Source organism: Perissodus microlepis, chromosome 8 (assembly GCF_051167445.1).
Source record: "Perissodus microlepis isolate ML-2025 ecotype Zambia chromosome 8, ASM5116744v1, whole genome shotgun sequence".
Lineage (NCBI taxonomy): Eukaryota > Metazoa > Chordata > Actinopteri > Cichliformes > Cichlidae > Perissodus > Perissodus microlepis.
The window spans coordinates 8,567,816-8,584,487 of NC_140468.1; the positions used below are offsets into that span (position 1 = coordinate 8,567,816).

A 16,672-nucleotide genomic window follows, 5' to 3' on the forward strand; every position below is an offset into this window, starting at 1 on the left:
AAACATAAGCAGTAAAAGAAAAAAAAAAACACAGTAATACATTAACAGGTGTTGGTTCGTCTGCCTTTTAACAGGCGGCCAGAATGTGCAGCATGTTGGTGTTAATGAACCTAACAATCACTCTCCCGCACACTGTAGTGCATGTTTTGCTGAAACGGAGCTTTCACAGAAAGAACATGAAATCTGTCCTGCCTTCATTCCTTCATTCAGCATCCTGTCTCTTGCAATCAGTCATTTCAGGGTGTGAGCTCTGCTAAACTTGCCCTACTAACCACAAATGCACTCGAGGACTAACCCTATACATACATACACACACACACACACACACACACACACACACACACACACACACACACACACACACACACACACACACACACACACGATGAGTCAGTGTGAAGAGTATCTGCCTTCCTAAGAAATGCAGTCTTCCACTAGAGTGGAAGTGGTTGGGGGCAAATTACACTCTGGAGGCCTACCAACTCTTTCTGGTACATGCCGTCTGGCTGGGTGTTACTGTGACATACAGTAACAGCTTACACCTACACGTTAGAGATTTATAAAGCTCACTGTCAGAGAGATGTTTATTTGTGGATCTTTTACAACTGCTTGTTTTTGTGAAGAGGCATTTTTTGCGGTCGAGTTTTTCAGCCGCGATTCTTTTTATACGCCTTTAACGTGGCAAGGACATTTTGGTTTCGGGTGGTGAATAAAAACTGTCATCTCAAACCCGGATACACAGAAACTATTATGCATATTCGGTCTGAAAGTGCTGTAAAGTATAAAAAGCTTCAAGTGCATGTGTATTCCTAAAGTAAAGGACAGAGGAAATTTAATTTCCCTGGATGGTGGAGATCATTAGGACTGTGATGAGCAAGGATTCGCAGCGCAAGTTGCGTTAAAAGTAATAAACGGTTTTTCAGGGAAGGCCTGAATTTCTTAAGTAACCTTGAATATCCAGATTACGAACTCAAGAACACTTAACAAGCCCGAAGCGAATAAAGAGCAGGCTTTAGTTTAGGCAGCCGAGTCTGCTTCAACGCTCACATGACTCACTGTAGAACATTTCCAGCTCACCCTTTTAATCATGGAGCTGTAATTAAGCCTCATTATTGTGCTTGTATACTGCTGATTTGCATTTAGAGAAATGTAAAGCAATCTGAATTGCACTTTCACGGGCACAACAAAGAAGTGCTTTTAATTAACATATCTGACAGATGTTCAATGGCAAGATATTTCATTCATCTTACATAACATGGCATGAGTAATATCTCTTGGAAAGACACTAAAAATGACAGAATAATACTATGAGCTGGGAAAAAATACAGTGCTTTTTGCCATATAATGCCTGTTAGTATAATTCAGCGTTTGATTATGTTGTCCTAAAAAACATATCAGTCAACCATCTCTTACTAAATAGTTATATAAATTTAGAATATGTACAGCATTAATGTTTGGCTTTTATCTTCTTAGCTAATTGCTCATCAAGCATAAAACATCAAGCTCATCTCAGCAGGAAGTGGGAAGTGACAATACTAATTTTCCCCTCAAGGGAAATCTAGATTCAGAGCCTACGGTTAGGTGCTGTGGTGGGCGTGGGGCTTCTGAAATGCTGACAGCAGTAGTCTAAACAAGCGTTGGTATATCTCTCAGGTTAGCGTGTTTGCACTGCGTTGAATTGATGGTTTAACTACACCTCTGTGATCAAAAGCTTCCATTGTAAGTCTGTCACTGGGGGGGTGCCATGTAAGTGCAGCAGCAAGCTTGAGTTGGGTATCCTGAAGGGTCCCTCACTTCACTTCATATTTGGAAAAAATAAACAAAAATAAATGAGCCGGGGAGAGATAATGTTCCTGCTGTAGTGGAAAACCTTTAGAATATGTTGTCAGTTTACCCATTAGTGCTGGGGTAAACATTGAAGGAGGTAATTGCACAGATAAACCTGTTCAACTGCTCGTTAATGCAAATATCTAATCTGCTAGTCATATGGCTGCAACTCAGTGCATTTAGGCATATAGATATGGCCAAGACAACCTGCTGATGTTCACACTGAGCATCAGAATTGGGGAAAAAGGTGACCTAAGCGACTTTGAGGTTGTTGGTGCCAGACTGGCTAGTCTGACAATTCCAGAAACTGCTGATGTACTGGGATTTTCCCAACAAATCCCAGTAGATCATCTCTGAGATTTCCAGAAAGTGGTTTGAAAATAAGTCAATGTCCAGTGAACGGCAAAAATGTCTTGTTGATGCCAGAAGTCAGAGGAAAATGACTAGACTGCTTTGAGTTGTAGGGAAAGCAACAGTAACTTAAACAACTTGTTGAACATTGAAGCAGATGGGCTACAGCAGCAGAAGACCACAATGGTTGCCATTTTTGTCAGTTAAGAACAAGAAACTGAAGCTGTAGTTCTCACAGCTCACCAAAATTGGACAACAGAAAACTGGAAAAACATTGTGCGGGTCAGGCTCAGGCTGCTGATGGTGGTGTAATCATATGTGGATATTTTCTTGAGATACTTTGGGCCATTTAATACCAGCTGAACACTGCTTAATGTAGTATTAAATGGCCAACAGTGCACTCACTGTTGAACATGACAGTGAGTGCACTATACTCACATGGCCGCCACAGTCACTAGATCTCAGGCCATGTCCACACTAATATGTTTTTGTTTGAAAACGCATCTTTTTGTCTCCGTTTTGGCCTTCCGTCCACACTGAGACGGTCAAGGAAAACGCTCTCCAAAGCGGATACGCGTGGCAGTGTGTACAGCGAACCCGGAGCCTTTTCGAAAACGATGACACATGCATCATGTGATGCAGTCATGTGACCAATTAAGCTACGATAGCGGAGGGCATTATACAGCAGTTCTTTTGTTTGCGCTCAATTTTGACAGCCCTATTAGACATTAATATCAGTTTGTACATGACCAGATAGCTTTTCTTCAAATTCTTTAACTCAATCGCTTTTGCAACTTCGTACTTTTGTGTTACTCGCAGCGACAACTCCACCTCATTGTTAGTCCACTTAAAAAACTCGGTGCTTTTCCTCGACATTTTGCTGCGACGTTTCAAAGAGCCAGAAAGTAACTAAACGGCAGACAGAATTGACGCAGGTCGAAACGTCTTGCGTTTCACGCATGCGCAATACTGGAACTTAGGCGTTTTCTGCCGTTTCAATGTGGATGCACAACTCTGTGAAAACGACTGAAAATGATAGTGTGGACACGGAGTGTTTTCTGATGAAAACGCCGTTTTCTAATTTATCCGGGCTAATGTGGACGTAGCCTCAATCAACGCAATGTTTCTGACATGTTGTTGAATCTATGCCAGGAAGAATTAAAGCAGTTCTAAAAGAAAAAGTGGGTCCAACCAAGTACAAGCAAGGTGGACCAAATGAAGTCCTCAAGAAAGACGCATCATTTTCGGTTCAAACTACCCTGTCCAAACTAGCCCCTTGTGTCAAAGGTGTCCCATAAGGAAGTGTGCCGGAGCCTTTGTGTTTTTCCAAAGACAATATAGAGTTTATTAAGATAAATTTCTTAAAAGTTTAAGGCACTTGCCCGAAGGAAGGAAGACAGGGATACATTTAGTTACTTTTTGTAGAAACAATTTATATTCACAAACACATAATAATTATACTATACTAAGTATAATCATCATAATTATACTTTACCTTAATTGTACACACTGACTAAGTAAATCCATATTACCACAACTGTCTTCATAATTAAGACATTTTAGACAATAAGGTCAATCTCCTAAATTTGCTCGGAGGAAATAAACACAATTTAATGAGTTGCAGTCCAAGTTAGTCTGTGATGGTTTCTAAGATGGCAATCACAAGGTGGAAGCCAAAATTAGAAACTGAGAGAAATATGTGATTACTGTGTCAAGCTAATTAGCACTGGCAGTGAGGTCTCAGTACCCATGCATATCTGCTCTGAGGTCACATCTCTATCATTTTGCTCAGTTTTAATTAGAACATTTAATGGGGGCTTGTGTAAGGATGACAACGCTTTCACCTTCTATACATTTCTATAGACTAGCTATAACAGAAGTTTACAGCAAAATATTTTTTAGTAGAGAAGAAAATCCACTTCCCACTCTGATTTAATTCAGAGTCACTTGATCTCATCCTTGAATGCATTTACTAGCATCATCTGACCTGCTCATTGAACTCTGTAACTTTTTCACTTGACTCAACTTTAAACCCTATTTTCCTTGTATCCCATTGATTCCCATTCGTCTCACAGAGCACAAAACTGAATAATTTATTTTAATTTCACTTTAGTTTTAGGAATAAAGCTCTAGTTTGCAACAACAGTCATCACAGGGCACTTTACAAAAAAGAGTAATTACCTTTTCTCTATGTAGTGTTGAGAAGACATCAAACAATAAACACTCATCAACTGATGGGCTCAGTTACCGTAGATCAGAAACATGTAGCTACAGAGCCAAAACGAGGAAAGACTGGAAAAACAAAGACAGAGAAATGCATGGTGAATGAAAGAGAAAACTCCTTTCAACACAGAGCAGTTTGCAGTTCATGTGCCCCGCTTCCCATTTACATTGGGTCTCAGTATGAAAAATTCTACATACCACTACACACGCTTAAGTCATCTGAACATTTTTCACAGGACTCTATCCAGTGCCGTGAAAAACCAACTGGAACCCATGATTTTTTCCACAATTTCTTTTGCTGTATGACTTTGTCATAAACCAACATCATCATCACATTCTTGTGGAAGAATGTGGCCCACTCTTCTTTACAAATTTGCTTCAGTTCACTGATTAGCAGGTATTCATCTGTGCACTGGTCTCTTTAGATCCCACCACAATATTTCAATCAGGTTGACTTTGGCATACAGAGAGGTTGACTTGATGTCTCCAGACTACCCAGGTTCTGTGACTGTGAAACGAGCCTAATTAGCATAGCATAGCATCTTTATTTATAATGCACTTTACATCCGACAATGTTAGCCAAAGTGCTACAAATATAAAACAAAGAGAAAACAGTTTACATATAGAATATCTTAAAATTAAAAATAATATAATTAATAAGAAACATATTAAGAAACATCAACAAGTCCTGCTGTGCTGAAAGCCAAGGTAAATAGATATGTTTTAAGACGTGATTTAAAAACAGATAAGGAAGGTGCCTGTCTAACATGTAAAGGCAACTCATTCCACAATTTTGGTGCTGCCACAGCAAACGCCCGATCCCCTCTGAGTTTACGATTAGTCCTGGGCACGCTTAGGAGGAGCTGGTCTGTCAACCTGAGGGACCGGGAAGGTATGTATGGATGAAGAAGCTCAGAGAGGTACAGAGTGGCAGCATTGGACAAACATTTAAAAACAAATAAAAGCAGCTTAAAATGGATCCTAAAATGCACGGGCAGCCAATGAAGTGAATATAAAACTGGGGTGATATGCTTGCATCTACGAGTGCCAGTCAAAAGACGTGCAGCAGCATTCTGAACTAGCTGCAGTCGAAAAACAGAAGATTGACTCACCCCATAATAAAGAGAATTACAGTAATCCAGCCGAACGGCTACAAAGGCATGGATTACTGTTTCAAATTGCTAATTATCATCCTTCTACCACCGCGCTTGACAGTTAATATGAGGTGTTTATGCTGACATGCTGTGTTTTTTGGTTTCGTTTTTTTGCCAAACATGGTCCCATATGTCTAAAGAACGTTGTTCCAGAGATCTTGTGGTTTGTTCAGATGCAACTTTGCAAAATTAAGCTGTACTGCCTTTTTCTTTTTTGTTACAGATGTTTGCTTTTCTCCTGTTAACTCTTCCAAACAAGCCATACTTGTTTAGTATTTTTCTAACTCTACTGTCATGAACTTTAACATTAACCAGCTAACTGTGGCCTGTAGTGTTTGAGATGTAGCTTAACTGTTTTTATATTTTTTTTGTGCAGTTTCTCTGAGCATTGCAAAGTCTGGCCTTAGGGTGAATTTGCTGGGAAGATTGGCAACTGACTTGTTTTCCAGTTGTGAATAATCTTTCTCACTGTTGTATGGCAGCCTTCCCTGTGGACAGCAACGGTTGCTTCTCTCAGGCTATTCCTTTCGCCTTTCTTCTTTGGCATCGTGATAACACAGACCTGAATGTTCCAGACCAGCAAATTGACCCAAGACAAAAAAAAAAAAAAGAAAGAGCTATTCACTCATTGGAAATAACGGTTGGAGCATTTGACCATTGCTGTACAAGCTTCCAACTTTTCTTACATTTACAACTTGTCAAACCTTTGTCCACATATCCAAAGCTAAATTCTTTTACACCGAAGAAAATAAAATATACGCCAAGACACAGCTGCAGTGTGTAGGTTATCATTCAACTTATGGTTGTCTTAAGAGCTTGCGAAAACAAGTTTGTGAACTGAAGAAGCATCTTAGGTGAACAATGAAAACATAAAGAAGTCCAGTTTTCTTCATTTTTCAAACTCTTATGACCCTAAATTAACATCCATCCAATTCAGTACCCATCCCAGCAGCCATAGGGTGAGAGCCGGTGTACACTCTGGAGAGGCTGCCGGTCTATTGCAGGGCTAACAAGCCTAAATTAGCCTAAATTGCCAAAATCATTTTCTATGTTAATGTATGTATAACAGTTAATCCACCAGTATGCACAAGCTCTTTATCAAAACAGCATTTTTAATGCTAAAATATAATTATAGTTGTTATGAAAGAATTTTCAAAATTTTTGTTATAACTATAGATATAGATATCAATATAGATATAGATAGCTAACAGTAGTGTTTCCATCTATGCTGACAATGTTTTCCTGTTACTGTCAAACAAATTATTGGTGCATCACCAAGATGGTGGCTAGTGAAAATGAAAAGTGTACAGAATTTTACACTCAGGGTTTTGTCTGTTTTAAGCATACCACCAAGTTACTTGGAGTGTACCGGGTGTAGCTGTCCTTTTTAGTGTGACTACTCTAGGCAAACAAAAGAGGAAATATGTGATTTGAGATGCAGCATTAGTATTTCATGGGAAAAATACAGGAAGAGCACAGTCTTCTAAGGCCAGTGTCCTAGCTATCAATTTTAGAGAAAGTGAGAAAGTGAGAATCTGCACCCAAATACAAAAGGTTCATTCGTTTCTGCTGCTATATCTCTGCAGCAGGTTTGATGAAATTTGGCCATGTAGCTTTTGTGTAATTTTGCTGACAGAAAGAGAGACAATTGGCACAGCAAATGTAACCCTGTGAGGCTCTTGTCTGCGAGGAGGAATTACAAAAGTGTCAGAAAAGGAATCAGAATTTTCTTCTTATCCCTTTATAGTTGTTGTAGTTACCACCAAGAACCAGATGTGATACTGGTGTAAAGTGTTCTATACAGTACCCCTTATATAGCCATATGCAGATATAATCACATATTAATGCAGGTTATCGCAGTGAACGAGTAAGACGGTAAAGAACGTTTGCATTAGTTCTGCTTGTCGAGTCTAAAATAAGATAAGGAATCTGTGAAGCCTCACTCTCTTTCCTATCTCGCAAATTGTCTGGGCCTAGTGAGAGGTCTGTATCAGACAGAAGGAAGGAGACAGACTTTAAGTATGAGGATCTGATTTGAAGGCAGAGGGCGTTGAAAATACACTGTAGAGAGGGCAAAGGGAATATATAGAGAAGTAGAGATAAAGAGAAAAGGACAGAAGTAGCGGATTGTAAGTTCAATATTGGGAGCTCAGTATCAATTCAGTGCATTGAGAAATGGATTAGCCTGGGATCTGTGTGGTGCTGAAAGATGAACAGGCTGGCGATGAGCCTGGACATGCATAGAAAAAAAATCCGATTTAAACTGTGGTGACATGAATCAGGAGCTTATTGGATTTTCTGGAAATTCTTTTCACTTAACCAGAGCTGATCTATGATTGTCTTTAATAGGTATTGATCTCCTATTTTAGTACATCAACACTTTCCTGCATGCCAAAATGGACAGCCAGGGCCTGTAATCTCTCAGCCTCTGTGTAAATCATCTTATCATCTAATAAGTTGACATCACCAGGGTATGGATTCACTGTAAAACAAACACATGGGTGCAGGAACATCCATCCACTGAGTTCGCTATAATCAGATGTCGGCAAACAGAGCGGATGAGCACTGTTGAAGATTAGTTGTTCTTCTGCAGCTGTATGTTGAGGCAGCAGAATCAACTCCATGGAAGTAAACATGACCGCTGTGACTTTTTCTGGTGATGACAGCCCAGTGACATCAGCATTTCTTCCTCTTGGGTCGCAAGCCATTTCTTATGAGTAGCAGAAGCTGTTATGACACGGACTCTACAATAGCTCTTTTTGTTTCTCCATTTTGATTGTTATTTTGTTATATACAGTAGTTATAAGACATGCTTACAACATGCAACTATTCCAAAGGGGTCGCTTTATTACTAGTTTGGAAAAGCAGTTGCTTGCGAAGATAATGACTCAACTCTCCTTTGAAGCGTCTCTTAGCATTCATGGCATTCAGCTTTGTGATTTTTCTATCAGTGCAAAGACACAGATTAAATGGAGTGATTAGACTTAATATTAGGGGCTCAAAAACACAGCTTCAAAAGAATGTTGATGTAGGAACCATATCAAATTGAAGGTGCTGATATACCACTGATATAATAATTGCAGATTCGTATGACAAACCCAGAGTACTTCTTGGTTTTCTAACAGTGTGATTGCAATAGTGTTCACCTGTAATCACTGCAAGTAATTGGAATGAACCTAATGCAAACCGGGTCAAGTACTTAAATCACTGACTCATTCACTTGGATAAATACAAAGCTTTAATGAGCCATTGTGTCCTGGTTCACTGAGCCTTCAGTTAATCTTAGTTTGATTTAGCAAATAAACAGATCACTGCACTGAGTTTCAACCTGACCCTGTTGTTTCTTTGTATTTCTGCAGGATGATGGTGTTTGGAGTGCTGACGCTAGTCCTGAGCTGGACTTCACTGGGAGCTGACCTGGCAACCGCTGTGGTAAGCTCCCTCGCTTTCTTACCCCTGAGTGACTGACTTACTTTGATATAAAATACCCTAAACTGGTCACCTCTCTTATGATACTTGATAGTTTGCAGAAACTATCTATCTATTTAAGGTATTAGCTGCTAATTAGTGGTTCTAAGCTTAAAAGCCAAGTATTTAAGCTTTATCAGGATGTTAAGGTTACAAAAATATTTATGAAATCAGTCTAAGTGACAGAGATCCCTCACAGATGCACAGAGTCATCAAAACAGGTTCTAAAACTGCCCAATCTCAAATTCTTCTGATCACAGCTATCCGTCTACCACGTCATGAGCTTTTGATCTCTGCTGTCAAAACACACGGCACTAAAAATAGACTGACAAAAGAACAAAATTGCAAACCCACACCTTCTCAGCAGCATTATACAGAGCTCAATAACCCGATTCCAATTCAAGGATTATGACAACACGAATCCAATTGCCGTATTCACACTGAGTAGGTGATTAATTTCAGTGTTTTTCCTCTCTCATCGTCCCAAGGCTTAAAAAAGCCGCACAAGTGTTTGATCGATGTGGAGGTGAGAACTCACCGTGAAAATAGAGAGAAACATGAGACACGATGAATATCAGATGGCTGAGCACTGGTGTTTGACTAAGCTGCCTTGGGCGTCTGTGCTATTTTTCTCATTTTTGTTGCTGGATGTTGCTTTTTTTTTTACTCAGGGCAGCAGAGGATTGTTTACATGTGTGAATTAAATTTGGAGATAATGAGCGTCAAGTAATCAGGAGTAAGTAACAGCGAGAAGTTTGATCTGTTGCACAGTGGTGTCTGGTTTTATCTTCCTTTTTATCTGCATGTTCAAGTCTTCTTTGCGAGGCTTCATTTGGTGTGGTCTTCATTTCCTGACACAATGACACTAATGGTTTCCTTTTATAGCAATGCTACGGCACACATGTATGACTAAAACACCAAAACCCCCATCTGCATCCACCGGTCAAGACATTGCAAATGCAGATAAATACAGAATTTCTCAGTAGATGATTCATCCTGTCCATTTAGTCTCCTGCACCATGACACATGCTGCGTTCAGGTCCAGCTATGGTGTGTAAGGCTTATCTCAACGGAAAGACAGTACTTTCCCTTTAAGGAACTTGAAAGCATCCAGTAAATTACATGGTAATCTAACTAAAAGGTCTTCTTGTTCTACAGCTCCCCTTGATAAATGAATAATATAACTTTTCAGAAATTGCTTCAGAAGAGTCACGGGTACATCTTGTCCTCTCAGACGTAATGATTTTGTGTGTGTTACAAAATCATTCCGTCTCACTTTTATGTAACATGTCTGCTGGGTGTCACTGAGGCTGAGGCTGAATGAATGATTTGTACACCCTTAAAAAATAAAGAACCTGTCTTTAGCGGTACAACAGCTTGTTACTGGGTACTACCCTGGACAGGAGGTACTTATTCTTATTCTTATTCTTGTGGGCCGAACCTTGTGGAGCCCAGTCTTGAAACTCTGGTGACAATTTTGTACTTTATTAAAACAGCACATACACAGATCTGTTTAAAGAGTGTAAGAGTAGCTCTATTAGAAAAACATCAATATATTTTATTATTCATTCATACACTTGGAAATGATTTTGGTCAGGTTCGAACCCAGAAACATCTTGCTAGTAGATAACAGCACTAACTTCTGAACCACTGTGCTGACAGTACACTGTATACAAGACAGATACAAAGTGAAACTTTTCTCGGGGGGTGGGGTCCAGAGTTAAAAAAATGTATACATAAATTGGCATTTTATGTGAATTAACAAAAACTCAGTGAGCTACAGTAACGTTTTCTGTAATTTTAGACATTAATTTGTCATAATTTAGGGGCCATGCTCACAGATTTCTTTAAACTTTCTAGAACAGCATTTCTTATCAGGTTTTTCTGATATTTAAATATCTCAGGGTTTAAATGTGTAGTTAAACTTCTTTAGATTGACAGACAGTGGAGGTCCACTCATTTATTCCGCTTAACATCAAACTGTAAAATGAGTTTGACATGAAATTAGTAGGATTGATAATATTTCTTTATGTTTCTGTAATGGTTAATTAACTGCTATGCAAAGGATCTTTAAAAACGATATTTTTAATACCAGTATATAATTATAGTTAACCCTGAATTTTCTGATGTACTGTTTTACAAAAAAAATGTTTAAAAATCAGAAAACATGTTTTTTTGATTAGGATGCCAAATTAGTTATTTACTTGCAGTCCTTGACAGAAAAATTACTTTTAGCTGTTTAATTTTATGCTCAATTCATTACAGAGTTTTTTTTTCTGAGAAGTCCAGTGTCCTCAAATTTGGGTGTAAATATGTGAAATCAGTTTGCTATTAATTAATACCAAAATAAATAACAAAATAACTAATAATGAAAAATATTATTTTGACAAATTTCTGAAATGTTTTCCTTTTTTTTTATAACAGGTAGTCTAATAAATTCATTAAGGATCCAGTGTATAACCCTAGATGATACATTTGTGTAGATAGTCGGGATAGAAATTGGCTTTTACTGTACCTCTGTTTCTGAGAATTTATAGATAAAGTCCACCTGGGCCTTTTCTTTGCCTGGGAGTAAACATCATAAAGGCTTCGTAAAAGCAATTACATGAAGAATCTGCACTGGCTCCTCAGACATCATTTATATGTGTAAATAGGAGCTTGTGCTTATGTCGATGCAGGTGTTACTTCTTAAAGGAGATGTTTATGTGAAAGGCCCAGATTTCATGTGTGTGTGTTCCTTTATATAAATGTGAGGGTTATATACAAACTGCTTGCATAAATGTTAGGCAGACAGTTGGTGCTTGTGAGTCAGTGTGGACTTCACAGTTTTCAGTTTCTAATAACAGACTTGTAGACATCATTGTATGAAGGCATTTCATCTTTAATAAATGTTGATTCATTCTTTATGCTTTAATCAGGTGTCTTCTTTAAACAAATTCTTTTAGAATTTATATCAAATAGAGAAAAGTGGCAAAAGCAGTTAGAATGTGTTTATTTGTTTGCATTTTTTGATCTTTTCAGCCCTAATTCCAAAAAACAAAATTTAACATAGAGAAAGATGTGAAAGTACTCATTAATTGAAAGATCTCTTTTGAATTTACTGTTCGATTGAATTTATGCAAAAACCTCATTTATAATAAAATCACTGACAGCATTTTCAGGCACTACAGACTGAACACAGGACAGGCCAACATTCCTGTTTAGATGTAATTGTTCTACACAATTTTTCAGCTCAGCGAGCCAGCTAGCACCTATGGAGAATTTGTGCGTATGTGCAGGAACGCCACACACATGGTGACCTCTTTAACCTCCACGTACCACTGCCATCTGAAAATGTCTGAAAATCTTCGACCTCCTCCACCCCGACTGAGAGCTGAACTTGTTAAAATCGATTTGCCACTGCAGTCGCGCAGCTGTGTCCCACTTTAAATAAGAATGAATTTCATTGCCCTGCTCTAATGATGCGAAAACAACCACAGGAACTAACAACTGTTTAGTACATAGAATCTGGATTTATCTGAGTTTCTGATCAGCTTCATGTGTGACTGTATTTACAGGTGTGACTGACAGACCTGCAAGATAATCTTCACATCCTGTCTGTGTGCAGACTGCACTTAAATTAATGGCTGAATCCTTAGTAAATAAATGCATAATGAATACACCCCATTGGCAGAACTCCTAATTACCAACAGCGGGTAGTCAGAACTTTGCATTTTCTGAGATTCACTGTCGTCCCTTCAGGAATTCTAACAGACTTGCTCCTGAATTGCAGAGCTCCTTGGTATCCCTCGTCTCTAACAAACTAGCTCAGGTTTGCTGGGAAACACAGTTCTCTTTATCTCTTCTGTGTGGGGCTCATTAGCGTACCCCCAGAGAAGGTTAAGCTACACGCAGTGTTTGTCCTGAGCCCCGGGGACATTTAACATTCAGACGGCACAGTTCAGCAGAGACTGCCACTTGTCTTTTGTTATTTTTGCCAAGGCAGGTTTCGTGTTAGCACTTTGCATTGAATTGAAAAGCATTCCTGTTAAGATGTGTTAAAGGGGTACAAAAACAGCCGTATTCCCTCTACTGTGTCAAAACGCGCTAAAAATGATAGCAATCACTATTCATGTTTCTGGAAAAATGTTTTAGTACAAAATATGTATAAATAATTGTCAAGCTGATTACTTTTATTTGACACACCACATCATTCCTTCTTTGAAATGTGAGTCATGAATTGTTTTGTGAGTCATGAAATGTGAACCATTCAATCTTTTTTTCTGATATGTCCTTGTTTTCCACTCTCTTTCCACTCCTCTCACATCTCCTGTTTTATTTTAGGGCACGAGTGATTTCTGCATTTCCCCTGACAAATACATCATGAGTAAAACAAAGGATGTCATCAGTGCTGGTAAGTGTGGTGTGAATAATAATGATCGTTTAATGGATTCATTATGTGACATTAAATTTGTGGCCATGGCGATAATTGATATTTAGCAAAGCGAGGACAATGATGATGAAAAAACATTTTCTGTCTGTTTTTGTGTTTGTGTTTTCTCAGATATTGTTCATTACTATCTGTACTGCAACCAGACTCTCTCCAACCCCTTCCAGCAGGTAGGAAACAGGATGTGTTGCAGAGCTCCTCGCAAAAATTGCAGGTCATAAAATGTCCACACATCTAAGCCAAAAGAGTTTTGATTAACACAAAGAAATGTTCTGTAGACATTTGAAATTAAATCTTTATCCATAAATGAGGATTTATGATGTGCAGGTAAAACTGGACACTTGCTGGGTATTTTACAGATACAATTTAACATTGTTAAATGTTGTTATTTTGGTGGCTATGCACTTGCCATCAACATTATTAGGTACACATGTTCAGCTGCAAGTTAACAGAAATGTACGAGTCACAGGGTGACAACTCACTGCTTTTAGGCATGAAGACATGCTCAAGGTGGGCTGGTGAAATTCAAACCAAGCATCAGAATGGGACAAAAAAGGCGATTTAAGTGACTTTGAACTGTGTTGTGGTTGGTTGTTGGTGCCAGATGGGCTGCTCTGATTGTTTCAAAGACTGCCGATCTTCTGGGATTTCCCCAGACAGTCATCTCGGGGGTTTGCAGAGAATGGCCCAAAAAGGAAAAAATATCATGTGAGCAGCAGCTCTCTGGGTGAAAATGGCTTGTTGATGCTAGAGGTCAGAGTAGAATGGCCAGACTGTGTCAAGCTTATAGGACAGGAACATAGCAGAAGGTATGCAGAAGAGCGTCTCTGAGTGTACAACATATTGAAGCAGATGGGCTACAGCAGCAGAAGACCACACAGGCTGACTCTCTTGTCAGCTGATAACAAGAGTACAGTTCACACAGGTTCACCAAAACTGGAGTATAGAAGATTATAATGTTGCTTAGTCTGATGAGTCTCTATTTTTGCTGTGACATTTGAATGGCGAGAACAGAATATGACAAAAACAACATGAAAGCATCTGTCCTGCCTTATATCATTACATAAGTTCCTACTGGTGGTGTAGCAGTGCGGAGGATATTCGACGGGTACTGTTTCCAGCAAGATAACACATCGTGTCGCAGAGCTCAAAAAATCTCAAACTGGTTTCTTGAACATCACCAGACACCAGACCTCAATCCAGTAGAGCACCTTGGTGGAACAGGAGATTTGCATCTTGGATGTGCACTCAACAAATGTGCAGCAACTGTGTGACGCTATCATGTTAGTATGGAGCAAAACCTCTGAGCAGTTTCCTGCACCTTACTGAATGTGTGCCATGAAGAATTAAAGAAGTTCGAAGACTAGTAAGGTGTACCTAATAAAGTGTCTCGTGAGTGTATGTTTATTTTGAATTTAATAAATCTGTTCAAACTACCCACTGCATCAACATTCAAATAGACGCTTTGTCCTGATTTTTTTTTTTACTTTTTTAAAGGTATTAATGAGGAAATATCAAACAGATTCATGATTAAGCCTAATATTAGTTTAATTATGGCAGGATTAATATTATATTCTTTTTCATAATCAGCCCTTTAAAAGACTCCAAATTTCTCCTCAAAACTCCATCTTAGAAGTTTAAAGAAGAAACTGTTACTTATTCTTTTTTTTATTTACTAAAAAGAAACTGTTATCTGAAATTTTTTTTTAATCTTAGAAATGTGAATTGTGTAAACAGCATTTAAAAGACCATTTAAATACGAGCAAGGTCATTCCTGACTCATTTAAACAGACTTAAGACAGCTGTTGTTGTGGCGATACTAATCGATATTAATAGCTACAAAAAACAAATGTTGCTCCGTTTTAACAGCAAAATGCCTTCATGTCTTTTGAACTGTAATTTGCGATGCTCAGTCTTTGCTCATTTCTTTGCCCCTCAGGCTTCATCTTTGTCAGGCTTTCCCTTCGTCCAGCCCTGTCTGTCTGAGTTACATCCTGACTTCTAGCAGAGGAGTTATAAAACCACCAAGGATCAAAGACTGTCGCCATTATTTTTCTCTCTTTCTGTTCTTGCTTCCTTGATGCATGACAAAGCATACCTTAGTGTTACAAAACTGCCGAGACAAAGCCTATGAAATTGCACGTTAGATGAAACAACCTGGAGAATCTCTTCTCCCACTCTTCTGAGGATCCGTGGAGTTACTCTTCAGGGAAGCAGTTTGTGGGTCACTTCACTGACTTCCCAGCTGACATCAGTCAGCAGTTAAGTCAATTTCTGTAAGTTCTGGTTCACCAGACCTCAGATCTTATTATCTGGCTCTTGTAGACATGCCCCGAGGAGCACACCACAAGAGCACAGCGGCAGAGGGCAGGCAAGCGTCACCTTGCCTGGTAAACAAAGTCAGCGCTCTTTTCACTGTCACACAGATAGCCAACAGGTGCAAAGTTCACAAGCAAGCTGGCAGATACAGGAATTCACACTGATTGGCAAGAAAACAAGCTTCTCCCCCCTGTTTATCTTACTCTCTTAGGTGTTTGTCTCTCCGCAGTGCCCTGCAGGTCTACCTTCCTGCCCCAAGCGTAACACTGCCTTTGGCATCACTCCTGTGCCAACTCTTTATCTATTTTTATCATCTCTTCTTCTTTTTTTACTGTCCTCCTCCATACACTGTCTTTGTCCTATTTTTTCACTTTATTTGGCTTAGAACAAACTCACCCAAGCTAAAGTTGGGGGAAAAAAATCAATTGAAGCCAGTCGACTGTGTAGCAGAGAGCTACTGGGCCATGGACGATCGTGTAGATCGAGAAAAAATGTCAGATCAGAGGAAAGCAATTACATTTATGGATAGTTGAGGTAATTGACCACATCTTGTTTCAATTTAACACTGTGCCCCAGGCGTGGGGGTTTCCAGGCTCGTCTTGTTAGGCTGGGTGACTGTGAAGATACAGATTTACTTTGAAGATATGGCAGATTAATTGATGTATGATCATACTTGAATGTTAATTAAAAAAAAAGGCAGGAACGATTGTGTTTCAGGTAGAACAGACTATCCCATTACTCCGGGCTGAATGTGGATGCTTATTTTGCCCCCTGCTGGTGGGAACATAGATCTGTTGTTGAGATGGGATATTGTGTCTCAAGTAACCAAAATCAAAGCATGTTAAAATGAAGTGAAGAATCTGACGTTTTGACATATAAAATTTTTATTTGTATTTATATT

General features: G+C 39.0%; 1 protein-coding gene across 2 annotated transcripts in view; it reads left to right on the forward strand.

Moving 5' to 3' along the window:
• Positions 1-16,672, forward strand: part of ttyh2 (tweety family member 2) — a 67,055-nt gene that overhangs the window by 45,152 nt on the left and 5,231 nt on the right. For both annotated transcript variants that reach the window (XM_084937298.1, XM_084937299.1), the window contains exons 6-8: positions 8,915-8,987; positions 13,347-13,416; positions 13,567-13,622. In XM_084937298.1, coding sequence (XP_084793424.1) covers positions 8,915-8,987; positions 13,347-13,416; positions 13,567-13,622 — 199 coding nt within the window. The remainder of the gene's footprint in view (positions 1-8,914; positions 8,988-13,346; positions 13,417-13,566; positions 13,623-16,672) is intronic.